Source organism: Lemur catta, chromosome 11 (assembly GCF_020740605.2).
Source record: "Lemur catta isolate mLemCat1 chromosome 11, mLemCat1.pri, whole genome shotgun sequence".
In the NCBI taxonomy this organism is placed as follows: domain Eukaryota; kingdom Metazoa; phylum Chordata; class Mammalia; order Primates; family Lemuridae; genus Lemur; species Lemur catta.
The window spans coordinates 32,246,761-32,266,610 of record NC_059138.1 but is presented as its reverse complement, the minus strand read 5'-3'; the positions used below and the strand labels follow the sequence as shown (position 1 = coordinate 32,266,610).

General features: G+C 37.0%; 1 protein-coding gene across 1 annotated transcript; it reads right to left on the bottom strand.

The window, feature by feature from the left end:
- Nucleotides 1-6,233: 6,233 nt before the first annotated feature.
- GPR85 (G protein-coupled receptor 85) lies at nucleotides 6,234-13,506 on the bottom strand. Its single transcript, XM_045565362.1, has 3 exons — nucleotides 13,203-13,506; nucleotides 11,856-11,973; nucleotides 6,234-10,749 (listed from the first exon to the last, which is right to left on the bottom strand). The coding sequence occupies exon 3, from the start codon at nucleotides 10,577-10,579 to the stop codon at nucleotides 9,467-9,469; it is 1,113 nt and encodes a 370-aa protein (XP_045421318.1). The 5' UTR covers nucleotides 10,580-10,749; nucleotides 11,856-11,973; nucleotides 13,203-13,506; the 3' UTR covers nucleotides 6,234-9,466.
- Nucleotides 13,507-19,850: the final 6,344 nt, after the last annotated feature.

Here is a 19,850-nt window from a genome sequence, read left to right as displayed (position 1 = left end):
GGCCCCAAGCTTTTTTTTCTTGTTCTCTCTAATTACTTTTAAACTTTTCAAACTCTTCTACTCATGAACATTTTTTTTCAAGTGGCACTGGTTCCCATCACTGGAACAATCCTACCATTCTCTTTTATTTTTTATGTAGCTTCTCTGTGGTGATTATGTACATACTACATCCTGGTTTCTGCTGCTAATCGTGAAATATATTTAACTATGTTTTTCTGTCTTCTGCCATGGAGAAGCATCTAAGGCAGGAAGCTGGGTCTCTATTTCCTTTATGTGTCTCCTCTGTTCATCATATGATGAACACACTATCATTGATCATGGTTATCAATGTAAGTATAATTTTAGTTGGTTGAAAATAGAATGGTTCTTGGTTGAATATTTATGAGACTCTATTTTGTCATGTAGATACAATTTAAGTTGGTCTTAAAATTATAACAGAGATAAAATCTTCCTCAGCAATACTCAATACAGTAGAAAATGTCTTTCTCTTTTCTTAGTTTTTCTTCCTGAAAATAACAGTTGTCATGCCCAGGATGGAAATATGGAGCACTGGAGCTCACGCATGGCAGAAAATGCTTAAGACCTCCCAGGCATAACAAACAAAAACATCACAAAAAAGAACACAGGTTCTTTCTGCCTTGGGGAACTGAATGGCATCTTCTCTAGAAGCATTGATGGCAATAATTTTACAGAATCTCCAGTGCACTGTGGATATATAAGGACCATCTAAAAATAGGAACATTTGTTTCCTCAAATTATGGATTCCAGGATGCATGACTACTTTCCCATGCTACCTACCAAATTCTTTATTAGTAGGTAAAAAGTTAACTACCGTTATAAGAATAATACCTTTTCTACTTCATTCTCCTAAAAGTCAACAAGCCACCAGACTCAAAATACTAAAAAGGATGTTTTATGATAATTAAATCATTTTGTTGCTATAAATAAAAAAAGTACCATTAATTATAGACATTTAAATCTAAGCCTTGGGTGTAATTAAAAATAATAGAAAAACACTTCTGCACTGGGTTAAATTTAAAAGCCAATGTTTTCATTCATGTAAGGTATAGCAAAAACCAACTACAAAAAGAAAACTGGTTTTATGTTCATTTTACAAGCCTTTAAGACTAAAACCTAAGCCAATGCCAAATTCAATTAAAGGATTTATTAAGCTCCCTGTAGAACTCCTTGTACATAGTAGGTACTTATTAAGTAGCCATTCAAAGATGGATCATTATGTAATTGCAAACTGTGGAGGTACTAACACATCTTCCTAAATTTTATATTTCATAAGTTTGAAACAGGAACTTGAAACAGGTTTGGTGCCTTCTAAAAGAAATCCATGAATTATTTATACTTTAGGGTAGAACATAAAAAGGAAATAAAAGGAATAAAATAAAATAAAAAAGGAATAACGGGGCACAGATATCCATAATTTGATCATTTGAAATGGAAGCAAAGCATCAGATCTGTCTTATTAAAATTAAAAGTGCTATAATGAAGTTAGCACATGAATAAAACAGAGGCCCAGTGAAAGAGTATTTTAATGTGCTATAGATATTCTCCAGTGTTCATATCAACAAGCTGGGATCATCTTGGGCCTATAGCTGCTTAGGTAGAAACCTAGTAATTGAAAGTACATGGGAAGTGGCTTTCAGTGGACCAGTGTCAGTTGTGGCAAGCTATGTTGGTTAGTCATGTCATCAATGTCCTGGGAACATCAGTGACCCAGATGGGCAAACCATAGATTTTTCCAAGCCAGAGGAATTTTAGAGATCAACCCCTTTATCATACAGTTGAAGGAACTAAGAGGTCAAGTGAATTGACCATGGCCTATAGCTGGTTGCTGGTTGGCAGCCCTCTTCCTAACATCTAGGCTGACACTCTTTTTCTAACTGCACAGGAAAATGACATAGAAATTATGTTTACTGAGACCACAGACACCACCAAGCTGGCATGAGGGGATGACAGCAGCTATCACTTTGGAAGATGAAATCACCTTGATACAACTGCTGGTAAAGTAAGAGATCAAATAAAAAGAATAAAGCCCAACTGGGATGAAAGCAGGGGGTTTAAACGGGCAAAACAACAGCTTACAAAAATGCAGCGAAGGATAGCCAGATGTGTAAACAACTGACCATGAGTCAATGTTGGAAAAGTCAGAGAACCATGCGGGTGCACGAATACCAAGCAAATAGTACTTATGGGGTAATTCTGCCGTCACATTCTCCATGAATCCCTTTACTATGTATAGTTACAAACACTCACGTTACACAAGGCTATGGAGTGATTTCAAAGTAGGGAAAGAAGTGTAATTACTTGGGACATGGATTAGGAATAGCGGTCCTGAAAGGTGGACCTTTAAAGGGAGACTTGACACACTCCATGAAAGGATTTTATACGGTTTACAATAACCATCCATTTAAAATCTCCACTTTACACAGAATATAACAGATCTGATTTAGTACTGAAGCATATGAGCCAGATCTAGGTAAAACTCTCCACCTGGTGTGAGTTGTGTAACCCACTTTTAAAATCTGAGCAGTGTTCTTCTAAAAAGTTATTTGAAAAATCAGACGGATTCTCCTGTGTCTGCGGTAATAGGATCCTATATGAAAGTAGAGAGGGGTATTAGTACTACTACTGTTCTTTGCTTCCTTCAGAGTCTCAGTGGGAAACGGAGGGAGAACAGCAAGGTGGAGCTGAATTCTGAAGGCTTGGAGCGCTGTCTTTGCTCAGTCACTTGCGCTCTCATTAGTCTCTAATCTTGTTCAGCTACTTTGTTAAAATTAACAGCAGCAGCCCAGCAACAACGGCCAACATTTACTGAGTGCTTACTCTGGGCTGGTTACTGTATTGGGGGCTTTATATCCATGCTTTGCCTACTGCTAAGTTGTGCAAGTTATCCAACTTCTCTGTGCTTCAGTTTCTTCATGTATAAAGTATAGATAATAATAGCATGTTCTTGTGATAATCAAACAAGTTAATATATATATAAAGTATTTAGAACAGTGCTTGAAACATAGTAAGTACTTAGTAAATAATTATTATTATCTCATTTCATCTTCACAGCAAATCTTTAGAAGTAGTTACTACTATTTATTCCTCAATTTGCAAATAAGCAGATTGAGACTCAAAGAGTTTAGCTAACTTGTTCAAGACCATAGAGCTAGTAAGGGACAGAATAAGGACTTAAACCTCCAAATCTCATGCTTTTTAACCACAATGACATGCTGGCCCTTGGATTTCAGTATCTAAGCTCGAGGCACACCACATAAAGGTCTCTGATTAGTGGATCCCTGTGTTAAACACATCATGAGCTTTCACATCTCTTCCCCTTTTGCTCATCTTGTTATTGCCTCTATCTGAAATGGTTTTCCTAACTTTGTCAAGCAGATAAAATTAAAATTATCCTTCAAGACTTAGTTCAATTGCCACCTTTTCTATCTCACCCTCTTTCTCCCACTTTCACAGAGTTAATTGCTTGTCTGTGTTCCTTTAACACTTATCTCACATATCTCTCTTACAGCACTTATCACATTGTCTCACAATTTGTTTATATCTCTGCTGCTAGATGGTGAGCTATGAAACAGCCAGCCCCTCACACACAGTAAAAAGTAAAATTTATTTAAGATGCCAGACTCTCTGTGAAGGGCCTCACAGGGATGCACTCACCCAATCCTCTCAGTAACCCTAGGCTGTATGTTCTTACCTTTGTATTGATGAGACATAGAAAGGTTAAGTAATTTGTCCAAGATTGTACATGCAGTAGGCACATAACAAATGATTATTGAATTATTTTTAAGTAAAAGTGCTTGCTAAAAATGATCAAAAATTCCTTTCTTCATTGAAGAAAATGAACTTTGATTAACAATTTTTTTTGATGGAGGAGAAAAGAACAAACTCCTATTTCATGTATTTAGTCAGATTTTTGTCATCCTTAAAGCTATGAAAAGAAACAACTAATTAACTCTAGCTAGTTGAAGCTCAATCATCAATTCAGCTTAAAACAATTTAATATCATAACCACTTTCCCCTATACTGTAGTATAATAAATGACTTGCTTCCTCATCTTGTAATCTTGAATACCCATACAAGTTAAATGTTATTTTATCATCTATTCAAAGCCTCATCAACTAGAACATGGATTACAGTATTATTTTTAATATTTGTGTCAAGAATCTATTATTTTCCAAACACAGAGAGAAGAAAAAGGAACTATTTTTTGCCTCCAAGCCAAACTTGGAGACCTATGTCTTCCTGAAAATGTCATTGTCATTTCAGAAGCAGCCAGGGAGCTGGCTATGAATGTGAATAATTCCAAAACCCAAATCACCTGTGGCTTCTTTGAGGCCTTTTTGCCAACCACTCAAAGGGAAACACATTCTCCTTGCTTTCCTCTGGGGGCCTTTCAGGGCGCCAGCCCTCACATTAACTGTCTGATATGTTGAGAGGAAAACTGAGTGTTAAAAAGCCTTTTAACCCGAAGGGTTTGAACAGCTAATGGACATCATCCTTTTGGCAAAAGGAGATGATGTAAAGCTCCTTCGTCCTTTCAAAAACCAGGACTTATTTATATAATCTTTTTATAAAGTTAAATCCTTTTGGTTTCAATATATTTTTTTAGAGCTTGTTTGTTACATTGAAGCATAAAGCAAAAACAGTTCAAAAATACAAAACAAAACAAAAAAACCCTTCCCTTTCCTACATTGCTCTGGTTTCCAATACACTTTTAACTAATTTGACTGATGGCAAAAAATAATCCAGTCATTTGCAAATGATACTTTCATTTTAACTACTATACAGACTACTTATGAATTTGTGCCTAAAAATTGAGCTATTCTATAATTTTAATGTAGTGTAAAAAAAGTTTCTGAGAGGATTGGGAAAGTCACAGAACACTGACATGCCCACAGTTGACAATGACAAAACAAAAATTCAGCAATAACCAATTACCTTAGTAGATCCTGCAATTTCCATTCAAAACAATTATAAGAGAATATTAACAATCATGAGAATGATATATTTTTGCATAGGGAAACAAGCTCACAAGATGTTGGAATCATAACTCACAACTCTGGTAACCATCTTCCTTGATTAATGTCTTTAGCCAGTATTTGAAACATCACCATTTATCATGACTTAGCTTCTTTCTTTCCTTTTTAATATGAAATTAATGTAAGCTTATTTTTCATTTTAATAACAATACAGTCTATGCTACACATGGCATAAAACAAAGAATGAAACCAAGTAAATTTATCCAATGGTGAATACACACAAGTGAAGAGTTGTTTCTGTTTACAACTGTCCTACAGTAATCCCGGTTGCAACGCAACTCATTATCACATAGCTTAGCTGAAAGATGTATGTATACATAATTATAAATATGTTTCATTGTATTTACAATAGAAGTAAATTTTGGAGACCAAACCAACTTTTCAGCTGATAAGGATTAGGGAGTTTTCTTCTATTTCCAAAAAGGAGCAATAAAAACGTTGAAGGGGTGGCATGCTCCAATAATAAAAGGTATGCATCCTGTTTCACAAGTTATTCCCATCTCATCTTTGCTTGGGCACCATGATAGGCCCCCTGGGCGTCATCACTAAGGTGCACACAAACAAGTCCTTCCTTTGATTGTATTTTACCCAGGCATTCTTATGCTAACTTGCAGGAAGGTATGTATGAGTATGGTGCAAAAGACTCACCTCTTGAAGAAATTGAAATACGTCTTTTATGGAAGCGTACAGTGTACAGGACATGAAGGAAACTTTAGCATTTAGGTTTTATTGTTATTTTGTAGACAGGATTAACAACATGGGAACTGGTTTCAATATACAACATGGTGATTCTTCTAAGTTTGGGTGACAGGTTCCTGATACTCCTTTTGAGTAGAATGGAGGAGGGGAGATGTTATTCTAAATTGAACAGCTTTAAATTGTTATATATAAGAGATCCCAAGGAACAATGGGCAAGGACAGGAGATAAGGCACTGAAGTGAAAATAGAGAACAGTCACTTTAGGGCCATAAGTATGTCTTAGGAATGTTGACTATATTAATACTCATAACTCTTTAATACTACAAGGTTATTGTTTCTTTCCCAATAGATTAAGAAATCTCAATGAGAGACTCTTCTACCTTGTTTTCCACTATGCCCCCAGCACCAAGCCCAGTGCCCAATACATATTTGTTGAACAAATAAATAAATGAATGAACAATGCAGGTAGCATTCATGGAAGTAGAAGCAGTGGAGAAATGGCCATATCCACATGTGAACAATGACAAATCAGTCATTGGAAAATGACTTCTATGGAAAATGCCAGTGTTGAAATCCAACCAACTAATATCTGAAAATGATAATTCAGTCAATAGTTTGTCCTATCTACAAATGATTTTTTTCATCTAATCACTATGAGTAATTTTTTGTTATTTAAATGGGGCCTCTGTGGTGAACTTGGCAAGTTTCTCACCTCCTTCTGGTTTCGTTAATATCTGCATAGGATTCCACAGCCACAGACTGAATACCTAGCTTCAGCCAGGCATCTCACCAATAAATTCATTGTGCACAAAAGGAACCCAATGAGATAGAGACACATGCATCCACGCCAACACATCATCATTATTATGGAAAACAATTTAAAGACTGTTCAGCTCAGATGTGTAGTTAGTCCAAGAGGGACACATTATTATTGATAAACGTTTTTTCCACATGGAAGTTGGACTCCCCCCACACACACCCCCCCAGGGGAAATGTATTTTTTTGGGTTGAAGATTGGTAACATTAAATATTGGAAAGGGTGCCAAAATAGGTATTGTAATTTGGTCATTAAGACATAAAAGCATCCTTTTTTTTGTATGATTACTACTATTACTCATTGATGTACAAAATGGCACTGATTTACTGGGGATGGGTCTTGTCCACTGCTTCCTCCTTGACTTGCAAATGCCACGTTAGTCAGGAGTAGGCTTAAATAAAACTCACTACAATCCAGGCTTGCTCACAGATCACTGGGCCAGTTGATTTACAAAAGTTATTCTACATAGCTAAGTGGAGTCAGGCAGCTTTAATTGGCTCTTCCTCTTGACTCCTCAATTCCTCACCCCTTAATCCATGCCTGAGTTTTCTCATCTATGCAGTGGAGGCTAGTGTTGGTAAAACTTGTTCTCTCTGCTTCAAAATTATTGCTGAATATTCTACTGATTGCTGGTGATATTTGAACCTGTAAGCAAAGTTCTCCATAAGTATAATCATTGCAGTTATGTCTCTTGTAAGTTTTTTTGAGTTGGAAACATAATGTTATCAGAACATCTTTTGATAACATTTCTTTTATTGTACTTCAGATAATAATTTTAGTAGCAACAGGGAGACTTTTATTGCTAGATCCAATTCACTGTTGTGCATTAAACTTTATCTTAGAGCCACTCAGCTTTGGCATAGAGTAAAAATGAGGTCAGAGTGCTCATTAAATCATGGCTTCAGCTGTCATTATATGAGCAAAACTGAATAGTTGCATGTATTATTGAAACATTTCATTAATTTATTTTTCCTTATTTATATTTATATTGATATTCTCTTTACAGAAGTACTATAGCAATAAGGAATTCTGTTCGATTAGATTCCTAATATTACTTTTCAAATACCAAAGAAAGCCCACACAAAACAAAACAAAATAAAACAAACAAATGAAACAACAGAAAGCAAACAAAAATAACAACTTTTTCTAGTTTTGTCATAATATTATAAACCATTCTTCTTACAAGTTATATATTTAGAGCCCAAATTTCTACAGTACTATGCTCCAAATTAAAATGTAATATTTATATTAAAATTCTGAACCAACCAAGGAGGTATACATTTCTAAATATTATTGGCATGTAAGAATAAATAGAGGGATGATGATGATAAGCTACCAAATAATGCTTATACAGATATTATGTCAGTTTATCAGCTTTATGTTCACTATCATTCATACATTTCCACTTCCAGAATATAGTAGCTACAAAAATCAAAAATGAAATCATAATAAAGCTAGTTTTCTTAGTTTGTGCTTGCCTCCCAGATTTTAAGAAAAATTGTTATATGCCAAAAATGTAAAATTTATTCCAAGAAAATTAACAGGCTACACGGGTAAATTTTGGCAAATGCAACTTTATATTGAAGTTCACACATTTGTATCTTAAAGAATGAGACTCACAGACTCTAATGTATTTCTAAAATACCAGAAATCATATTATAAGCTTTCACAAGTTAAACTGAAATAATTTAAACGACCAATACACTGAATGTGCAGAAAGTATAAACAAGACTGTGCCTTCAGTAGAATAAATGCTTCACAAATTGTGCAGGATGTCATACTAAGGCTGTGGTCTCCCCTTGACAGCTGACTTAAAATATAAACATATATCAACTGCCTGCTTCCTCGAACACTAGAATGGGTAGCACACCTCAGAAGAAAATCTCATTATTTCAATGATGTGCACCTTAATTTTCAAACTATGTGAGGAAAAGGAAAAGGAATAGTAAATGATCTTCCATGCACTTCCAGATGCACGACCACGACCAGTTACTGATCCAATTTCCCTTGACTATTTGCTCTAATGCTAAATAAGATGAAGGATACTAGATAACCCTTTAAGGCAACATGTGTTTATTCTGCATTATTAGAACTGTTCAGTTATGACCAGCTGGTACCATTAATGTTGCCTCCCAGTTCAATATCTAGCATTTGTAAAATATAAATGAATTGGAAAAACTTTATACCAAATCAACAAAAATCACATAATACAGTTCAATGCTAGCAATTTCACTAGTAGATAAGGAAAGTGGTATTTAGAAATAGAGATGTATTAATACAAAAAAAAAAAAAAAGGAAACTCTATATTGGAACCAATATACTGCTTTGGAATGCTCCCCAAAACTTACAAGGCGGTTTTTAAAGTGTGATATTCCAATAATTCATGGCACGTCTTTAGTGGATTACAGTACTTTAAGTTCCCAAATATTTTTGTCTTTGCAAAACAATAACAGTATGAAATGTTTTAAAGTCCTCAAACTTCTAAAATTAGTTTTTATCAACACATTTACCTCATGTCGACTTAATTTATTAAGATGTCCAATGCTAATTGGGTTTTTTTTGATGTTTTTTCATAAGTAGTGATATACACAGCATTTAGCACTGATACTTAGCACCTGCTACTTTCATTTTCTAGTTTTTGACCACATAAAGAAACTTAGGGCAGTGGTTCAGTCCTTTCTTAATTACAAACCTTCGCCGGCAGTCAGCAGGATCACTCTGAGATTTAAAATAGGATTATAGGTGAACTATTGCAAAGATTGCAGAATGTTGCCCAAATCCTTATAACTGCTGATTCCATTCTTGAATTTCTTCTCAAGATATGGCTATGGGCCATAGTTGCTCAGCAGAGAAGGTTAGTGTTTCACAAGGCTAAAGATTTACAGATGCTCCCTCATATAACACAGTAAGGTTCCCTTGGTAACCTGGATTTTCTGCAGTAAAGAAGGGTTGTGCTGAAACAGCGCCTCAGCTCCCTGTTGGAGAAAATGCAGACAAAAGGATTGATTCCTGCTTGGGCAAAACTCATCCAGACAGCGGCTGTTAAAAATCCCCCTGGTACTACAGGCCCTCTTGCAAAAACTCTCCAATAACAGGCCACCAGGTAGGGGCCCCACAAGGTTAGAAAGAGAAAAGTCATTATATAGAACATTCTGCTGATTCTTTTCTCCATTTTGAACTCATCTAAGACCAATAGCCTTCTTCTGCCTGTGGTGTTTGCATTTTGCCTGATGCCCAGCAAGGTGGGTGGTGTGGGACCCCTTCCAAATCCTGCTAGCCAATTGGCAGCTGCCTGGCCACTGGCTCCAGGACCATGGAAAGTCCAGTTCTGGCTGACTGCTGCTACAAACTGGACTGGCTTCATTTTCCTTCGATCGTGGACAAAAAATATCAGCTTGAGGTAGACAAGCTGTGTGGCTAGGAGGATGAGAGCAAGGAGCAGCATAAATCCTAAGGAATCATTAGCCCTGAAGGAGCGGTGTTGGAAGGTGCATTGATCTTCCTCCCTAATGAATGAGTAAGTGCCCACATCTAAAACTGGGGGGAATGCCATGGCCACAGACAGAGTCCACACCATACAGATCACAGCCAGACACGTCCAAAAGGTCAGCCTCTTTGTATAGAAGCGGTGATGGGCGATAGCTAAGTATCTGGTGACACTGATGCAGAAGAGCATGAAAGCAGTGTGGAAACAGGACAAAACCCCCAGAAAGGCAATCACTTTGCAAGTCAGAGTCCCATAAGTCCAGGATGAGCCATTTTTGACCGAGTTGAATACAAATGGGAAACAAATTGCAGATCTGAGGATATCTGAACAGCAAAGATCCAACAGGAAGTAGTAAGGTGCTCTATGCAAGGTCTTATCTTTCACTAGCAAAATGGAGATCAGGAGGTTGCCCACCACGCTGACTCCTATTATGAAACCCAAGGAAGTCAGTTTCAGAAAGGCTGTTAGAGGTGACAGATTTTGCAAAATGTTGTCAGCTGCATGGCTATAGTTCGCCATAGATGGATGGAGGATAAGGATACAGCCTCAGTCAAGTCTCATGATCTAGATATAAGAACAAGGAAAAGATAGATCCATACATTTTACTAAAAATGTAATCCACAAAGAGAACTGATCCGATCTGCAGTCATGCTTCCTCTTTTCTTCCGTTTGATTTGCCATCAGAATATCTGGAAAAAAAATGAGCTATCAGTTCTTAAGTTAACAAGCAATGATGTCAGTGCTAACATAAAGCTGTTCATTTATGGGGAAGCAAATAAAGTTTTAATTTTGAATACTATTATTTGCTTTAGTAAGTATTTTTGCTTGAGATTTCAGAGAATTGGCTTGGTTAGTTTTCTCAGCTAGGTGAATTAAAAAATGTCCCTATTTTGGTGAACATACATTTGATTGGGTACCTTTAGGAGAGAAGGAATAAAATGTTCCACAGTTGTAAAATATGCCAGTCCAAGAATTAATCACTAGAATTGCAATGCAATCTACAAGATTGCTAATAAGAGACAGAGAGGAGACTACCTACATTTATTTAAGGTCTGTTAGTATCTGTCAGTGTTTCACAGGCAGCTTCTCTGCTGATATGGATCCAAAGAACCCGTGCAAAATATATGTCTTTTAACTCAACTGCCACTATTCGTGCTGCATAAGAGTATTTGTTGATTCATCTTAAAGCAAAATTTCAACATTAGATTTCAAAATTAATAGGAACTTGTCCCAAGATTTGATGTGATTTAATCTTTTGTCTTTCCTTTCCCACCCCACCCCCCATTTTTGGCAAATCTTTTCTCTTTAACCACATGATTATTAAAAATGGTTAATGTAAATATTGGCCAGGGAAACACACCCAGAGGAATCATGCACTTCCATTTGTAAATCTTGGCTGCTTGCATTCAAATGAATATAACATGAACCTGCTATTTCTTGGGCAATTAAGCCTTTCCCATTTACACCGATAATCTTTGTTGCTCACAAGTGGCTTCATTTTAAAAGCAAAATGCACATTGTCTCCTAGGTGTCTGGGAGCAACACCAGGGAAATCGGCTTCCTCTGTTATTCCCACGAAGCGTGTTTCCTCTGCCACTTCTCACTTGCCCGAAATATGCTGATGGAAGCCCAGGCAAAACTGCGTTCGATGATTTTAATTTCCCCACCGGTACATCGCCGGGTAAATACCGATCGCATCATGCAACATTACGAAACCTGAAATCCGCCACCCCTGGATTTATAATGGGGGGGGGAGTGGAGGAGGGGGAGAGGGAGAGAGACATGCATTACATACGCGAAGATGGGGAGAGAGATTGCTTCTGTGCTGCAAGGGAACCGTTCCCGGTGATTCTCAGTCTGATATTCCTCAGTCTTGCAACGCTTTACAGAAATGGAGCTCTCAATAAGCCCTACTGAAGATGCATTGTCTGAATGTACTTCCATTATGCAGTTTATTGTCAAAAAAAACCTCAGGGAGGGCTCTTTCCCGGTGAACCTGCAGTTTCATCAACACTGTGCAACCCCCCTACCCCCAAACTTAACCGAGAGTATATCCTCCTACCTGTTGGTGTTGGATATCCCGACAGACTATAGCTTCTTCTTTCTATAAATTGCTGATTTTTTTTTTTCCCCTTAGTGCCTTGACTGAGCATCCAGGCAGGGCTCGGCGGCGCCTGCGCGCTGGAGCCTCCTTGAGCTCCAGCCGCGTCCTCCCCTGTCGCAGCGGCACCGTCTCTCCCCAGTAACGCAGGGGCCGCGGCGGCGGCGGCGGCGGTGGCGAGGGCGGCGGCAGGGGCTGCTTCAGCCTCTGTGGAGCCAACAGGAGCCCCTACCCGTCTCCAGAGCTGGCTGGGTTTAGACAATGCCCCGTCCACTTCAGCTGACAAAATTAAGCTTTGTCCCTTACGGCAGCTTCTGAACTTTTCCCTCCCCGCATTTGAAACGGGGGCTTGCAAAGGCTCGTTCAGGACCTCAGGCCCATCCTCTTCCCTACGGCAGCGCACGAGGAAGCCACCGCGCCCGGGACGTCCGCCCCCTCCCCAGCTTCCCGGAACCCTCGCCTTCCCCAAACATTTTCTTCCTTTTTCTTTTGCTAGGGTGGTCCAAAGCATTGGAAGCTTCTTTTAGATTTCTTCTTAAATGATTTCCCCAGCTGACCTTTGAATTTGCAGGTTAGCTGGAAGAAAAGAAAAACAAAAAAAAAAAAAAAAGGAGAGAGAGGCAGAGAAAGGATGGGGGAAAAGAGAAAGAAAGAAGAGAAATTTTTAAAATGCACAGTCAAAAACATTGTCCATGGGGTAGAAGGGAAGCAGGTTAGGACAGCCCTGTCTTTGTTAGTCATCTATTCGCGAATGCATGCAAACATGCGTATAAGTAGGGGGACGCTAAGTTCAGAGGACAACTACAAAATGATTTGCATCCAGTCTACCTTAAGGGATATGACTGAAGGCTTACAAAAATTTTAAACGGCTATTCCTGGCATTCCACCCCACTGAGCAACAGCCTTTCTTTTCCCTTCTTGCAAGTTCGGCTGACCAGCAGATTGGTGATGTCAAAGCAGTTGTGTGTATGAGTTTCATTTTTCCCCCTTTGTTATTACGGATGAAAAATACTAGGAACAAAACGAATACATAAAACTTACACCAGTCCAAAAGGTCCGACACCACATAGCCTGACACGTGGGTGTTTAGGGATGCCTCTAGAATCATGCATTTTCTTATTTTACCATTTCCGAAGAGTTTTGTTTGTGGAGGTGGCATAAGATTTTAAACAACTCCTTAGCTCCCTAAAAACCAAGCAGACATACTTTCATTAATTCCCAATGTTAAACGTCTGCTTCTCTTCCTCCATGCTTATTGTTTTATAATAATCTGTTAATGAAACAGAAAAAATAAAAATCTCCTCTACAGTAATAATCTGATCTCCAGACAGCAGTAAAATACCTCATTGCTGGGTGGTGAGATTGTGACATTCGGGGGAACTCAAGCCAATCAGCATACAGATAATATGGGTTAATTTACATATTGTATTTCTATTGGACACGCCGAGGTAAAGCTTTCTCTGTTTGAAGCTTGATGTCACAGTGGTTACACAAAGCCCTATGTTGGTAATACTGAAAGGATGTTAAATTTCCCTAATTTGTTTTTGGATTCCTAGGTCCATTAAAAAATGGATAATAATTTGGGTTTTTTTTTCCCAAATACATGCAAGGCACTTAACTTTGGCATTCCTTTAACCTAGAAAAATCAATCCTACAGCAATGCTGGAAGTAACTCCAGGGCATTTCCATTCAAGTAAAACATTCCACTTTTTGCAAAGCAAATTAATTCCGAAGAACTCAAAACTATTTGGTAGTATGCAACTTCTAAGTAAAATGTCAAATTCATTTTTATAGAAATACAAATCAATTCAGTTTGTTCTTTTTTACTTCCCAGTGAATGTTTCTATGTACTTTGCAAAGAGTTATTTCCTGAATTTTTACAGCTAAAAAAAAATCTATAGAATAAGAGACAAATAAGTTTGCTTTGCAGATTCATGATTAGGCAGATGTTAGGTTGTATGGATTAGGGAAAAGCTATTTAAAAGTAAATTAAAAGGGTGACTGCACTGCCAGGTCATTACTCTGCCAAAAGGTATAGGGCAAAGATCCAAAGGTTTAACTGTCTTATGCTTTAAGAAGTAGGTATTGATTCCCTTAAAATAAGGGTGGGGGCATGTGTGTATGCAATATTCCTTCATGTCCATATCTCAGGGTATGATAGAGCTATTTTTTCCTTTGTAATTGAGCACAGTCACATTCACTAGTTCTTCAGTTTTTCCAGCTGTTAGACGAGAATGTCATTTTTTTGCCTCACAAGGGGGCTCAAGAAATTAATGAGTTATTTTCCATCTAGCTCATTAACTCTACTGGAGGAAACATTGGAATCTGAATCTTCCATCAACAGGGATTTTGAAAATATGTTTAATAGCTGACAAAAGTTTCATATCATCTACAAGTTCTCAAATGTAAAGCTGTTGCTTCAAATTGTTGAGATCATAGGCTTATTTGATCTTGGCTAATTTCCTTTTTGATTCCTTTTATCACCAAAACTAGAAAAATTGATTTTCAGGTTAAGAGTAAAGGAACAACGCAAACACAACACAACTATACACCCTAGTCCTTGGAGTTAAAAGACTTTAAATGTTTTTAAGCTGTTGGCATATTATATTTACTCTCCTGATCATATTAGGAAGACTGATAGAATTTGCTTAATTGGCTTCTTATAATAAATATATACAATTTTATTTAAAAAAGCAATTACCTTCCTTTCAAAATTAATCTATAATATTTCAGATTTTTGCCACAACATACAATCTCATGATGGGCAAACACGGTGTTTTTGTTCTATGCATTATTTATGTGAAAATGTGTGTCAGGAAATAACCCTTGATAAACGCAGAGAATGATAGGTTAGAATAAAACATTTTAAGAAAAGATATTTAATCATTCGTTTAAAAATGCCATTTCTTCTCCTCTTGGAAATCTCAATCTCTTGGTAGCTCCCAGCTACAGTATTGTCCAAGATACACGGAGGGGCCACAACAAGTGCTTAGTTGGCAGCCTCAGCTAAGCATGTCTTCAAGTCAACCCAGCCCTAATTCTGGGCATAAGTCAAGAAGCCTACAGGTAATTCCAGTCCCTGGAGTCTTTCTTTGATGGAAGCTCTAGACATCATGAAGCAGTGATAAGCCATCTTTGCTGTGCCTGGTCAAAATCCTGACCCATAGAATTTGTAAACATAAATAAATAGCTATTTATGCCACTAAGTTTTTGGCGGCTTTTTATACAGCGACAGATAACTAGAACATCAAGGATAGGCTGAATTTCATCCTAGGATAAGCACTCTGAAACTGAGCAAAACAAAGCTGCTCAAATATAGGCACTGCATCTAAGTCATCAAAATTATCAAGATTGTACCCTGTGGATTTGTAAATTTGTTGCAAAGAGATTTCAGAGTTCTTCAGAAAATTTTGACAGCTACCATATAAAGTATTTACCATATGTTAGGCACCAGGACCCTACAGTATAGGTATTCTCATTTTATTATCAATGAAAAAAAAAGTTAAGTAAATCTTAAAACATGTATCTTTGGTTTACATCTTAGTTGCAGCACAAAGTGACTTTTTTCATAGTGATAGCTAAGTAACTGAAGGTTTCTTGGGCATTGTACTTATCTACTTGAGCAGCAGAATAGTGAGAGGATACCTTAGACCTAGAGAACTACCACAAGATTAAAAAAAAAAAAAAAAAGTGCCTCAGGAGTTGGAAATAGCCATAATTGTGAACATCCCTAGCAGTGAGATTTCTTCAGAATTTTAATGACTTTTAAAAAGATTAAGAATCTGGCATGTTTCTTTCCAAAATACTAAAAGGCTCATTTATCAGATTTTTCTCTCCTCTCTGCCACAAAACAGGTTCCAAAGTGTTAATATAATTCATTCTTAATTTTAAAGCTAGCATCTCTAAGACCTTCCTTCTCAATTTAACACCAAGGCTTTTGAAATCTCAGTGATTTACCTTCTCTTACCTTTATGTCGACAATTTCCTCCTCTCTGAGAATTTTAAGACTTGTTCCTTTATTTAATTTATTTGACAACATTTGCTGAGCTCCCACTCCCACTGTGTATGATTTTGCAAGAAATAAAAAAATAAAGAGTTGGGACCAATTTACAGGTGGTTGCGTCTGTAGTGAAAGTTTACACTGGTGGAAGTGGAGGGGGAGGAATGAACAGAAACAAAGGGATGGATCTGCTTGGTGAGAGGAGCCATATTTCTTATCAAGTGATTAGATAAGGGAAGCAAAGAAGATTGAGGAGTAAGAATTAACTCTCAGCTTTGGAGCTTGGGGAAATGGGAGGGAGAAGACACTATTAATCTGAGGGGTAACAGAAGTTTAAAAAGAAGGAGCCGGTTTGGTAAGGAAAATAATGAGTTAATTTTAGACATACTGAATGTGAAATGCTGCTGGAATATTCGAATGTTGATGTGTTATGTGCAGTTGGAAGTGAGAGCCCAAATTCAGGAAGTACTTATAGGTGAAGTTGGAGCAAAGAGAACTATTGGGTGGCATTGCCAATATTGTTGAAAGAGAAGGTTGAGGTTAAACAAAGGAACAAACATGCCCATTCCCTTCCATCTGGACAAACCAAAAAACTAAGGGAATGCCTACATTTAAGAAACAGGAAGGATCATCGAAGAACAAGAGATAGAACAAACTGAAAGGAAAAAGAGGAACATCAATGTCATAGACTCTAAGGGAGGAGAGAATTTTAAGACAGGAGTGGTCATCAATGTAAGTTGTGACTAGAAGATTTAGGAGGATGACAGATGAGAAGATATTATTGGATCTTGTAATGAGGAAAATCATTAGCAATCTTTGAGAAAGCAGTTTCAGAAGAGCAAGTCAAATTGCAAGGGATTAATAAGTGAGGGACATAGGCTTAAAGGCTTATAAGGTCAGGCTAAGAAACTATTTTGCTGTTAATGAATTCTCTTGATGTTTTATGAACAAGGTGCTAGTTATTATATTTAAATAACTATCGCATTCCTCCTTCTTCTGGAAGTCTTTAAAACTCTTCTTCTATTACACATTACACATTATTCTATTACACATTATTTAAATGTGGTCCTGTGAATGGGGAGAGCAAATGCAAGTTTCCCTACTAATGCCTGGTAAAACTTTAGAGCTTAGAGAAAAAGCCCTTGGTCTGTTAAAATATTCTAAGTTGTCTCATTCACCTTTGCCATTTTTTTTAGATGCAGTTAGTCTGAACTATGAAAAATAAGTGACCCCCAACGTGGGTGTGGTGTGAGTTTGTGCGTGTGTACATACCTATATGTTGGGAGGGTAGGTGGGGAGAAGAAACAAGTGTTGGCAAAATGACTAAGAAATGGGAAATTAATTTAATACTCTGGTTAATGGAGAGTCACACATATCTTACATGCATTGTAAATTTTCAAGGAATAAAAATGCAATATAATTTTTAAAACTCCAGAATATAAGGTATTTTTTTTCCTCTGATTATTCAGACTGAGGTTATCTCAATCATACAGTGCATTAAGGCCATTATTATGAGCACCTGTTATTTGATCATATGAGCAGATTATGGTTATGTAAACCTTTGTGGCATTTAGCTTTTTGACAAATGGACATAATTAAAACATGGCTGAAAGTAAAGAATGTTACCTTAGACTCTAATTTAAGAGTTTCCCATGTTGACTCTCCAGACCTGCATTCTGATTAGCCCCTCCACTTTCATTTCTCTTAATTTTTTAAATTTAAAAATTTTTCTCTTTACAGAGTAATAAGTCTATAACATAAAAACAAAGACAAAACCAAAATTCCCACCCCTCATAAATGTGATTACTACTTTACTTGGTTAACACGTGGTTAAAATGGAAGTGTGCTATCATCTGCCTAACTTTACATTTAAAAAACTTTATTAAGTCCTGGGCGCGACATTATTTCATTCATTCAACAAATGCCCTAGAATATGAGCCGTATTATTTTATCACTATACTTCCCCGATGCCCAAATAGAACCTGGCACATAGAGGGCACACAGCATATGTTTGTTGAATGGGTGATTATGAGCCTACTATACAAAAGGTGCTGTACTAGGCACTGTGGGGAAGTTATAAAGGAAGAAGAAGAAAAAAGACAGTGACACAGGCTGCAATTAGACTCTATGTTTTTCTTAATTTAATAAGGTTCGGATAATTATTCACATGATGGGCAGAAAGTTTTTTTGGCCAAGAATTTACTCTGGATTTGGGGGAATTTTATTTGCCTTTTAAGTCTTATTACATTAGCATTTACATGATTCCTTATTTGCTTTACTACTCAGTAATTTCAAACTATTTTCTAATAACTTAATGTCTCTTAGGCAGATTATGAGCCAAGAACAGATATTTTATGCCTTGAGCTCCTAACCTGGTTTTCAAATACATGACAAAATACCTGTAGCTTTTATTAGCTTTGGACTTATGATCATTAATTTTTTAATTGCCCAAAGGGTAGCTTACCCTAGGGAAAAAAAACCCAACCTGATTTATCAGTACAGAAATAAAAAGCTCAATAATATAAAAAGAAAATTTTAAATGATAGATTCTTTCTGCTCTAATTTTGCCTGTGGATTATTCATAATTACCTATATGACAGAAAGCAAAGGGATTGAAACAAACTGGTCATGTAGCTACTAAGAAAACGGCTTTACAAGGATGATATTACTCTTAAGTAAAAATCAGGATTATCTTTTCTTGCATTTTCTTTGTCCTCCTTTTAGAACATATTACTTTCTCCTTTTTACCAGGCATAAATAAGAGCTGAATATAAGAAGTTCTTGTATAAAATAGTGCTGATTCATCTTACTAATTGGATATAATAAAAAAGCTACCAGCCAAATCACTCTTTGAGTCCGCTTAGCTTGAACACTGTCCAGAACTGATAATAGAGTTAATAATCTCTGGAACAAGGAAGCATACAACAATATTTCCAATAACTCAAAATAGGGTGGCAGCTCACCTTGAGAAGGCGGTAATGACTAGGGGTGGGTGTATACAATTTCACCACACAGAGTTTGGTTGGTATTGCCTTTCTCTTTTATCTGATCTAAAATCACAGCATCCTGTATTGGTAGTTGATATGTGATTTATAGAACTTGTTTTCTCGCATGTCTGTAGTTAATCTGTCATTAATCATTTCCATGGGGTATAAGGAATACTGTTGCATGCCTGCATTGTGAAAATGTATCTTGTTTATAGAAATTCAAAATACCAAATGCCTTACATCTGCAAACTCTATAATCCTCCAGCTGTTAGCCATCATCTCTCTGATGTCACTGTATTGCATAGGGGTGGGCACATGAACAGGCTTAGGAGGTGGAGGTAGGAATGGTCCTATGCCTAGGCTTCCAATATTTGAAGTATTTTTTGATGGGGAATTTCACATCACTTAATCTCAATTACAACTGTAGAACAGAGCTACAGGTCTAACATTTTCAGAACTGGTTGCTAGTTGTTTGGGCACACAAGTGGCTAGGTAAGTTGGAGGGCTACAGACCAATGTTAGACATCCAGGTAGATGATTTGTCTTCCAGTTAGAATTCTGAATGTGAGAATTTCTGGCAGTTTCAGTTAGTCTGTTGTCTCCTCTGATCACTATTGGGTTGTGATGTGCAGCTCCAGGATTGCTATCATTTTGTTTTACTTGTATTAAATTTTTTGACAACCACAGGTCTTTGTAAGCTGA

Coding starts and splice junctions, on each gene's coding strand:
- GPR85 (XM_045565362.1), bottom strand. CDS start 10,579: ATGGCGAACTATAGCCATGCAGCTGACAACATTTTGCAAAATCTGTCA.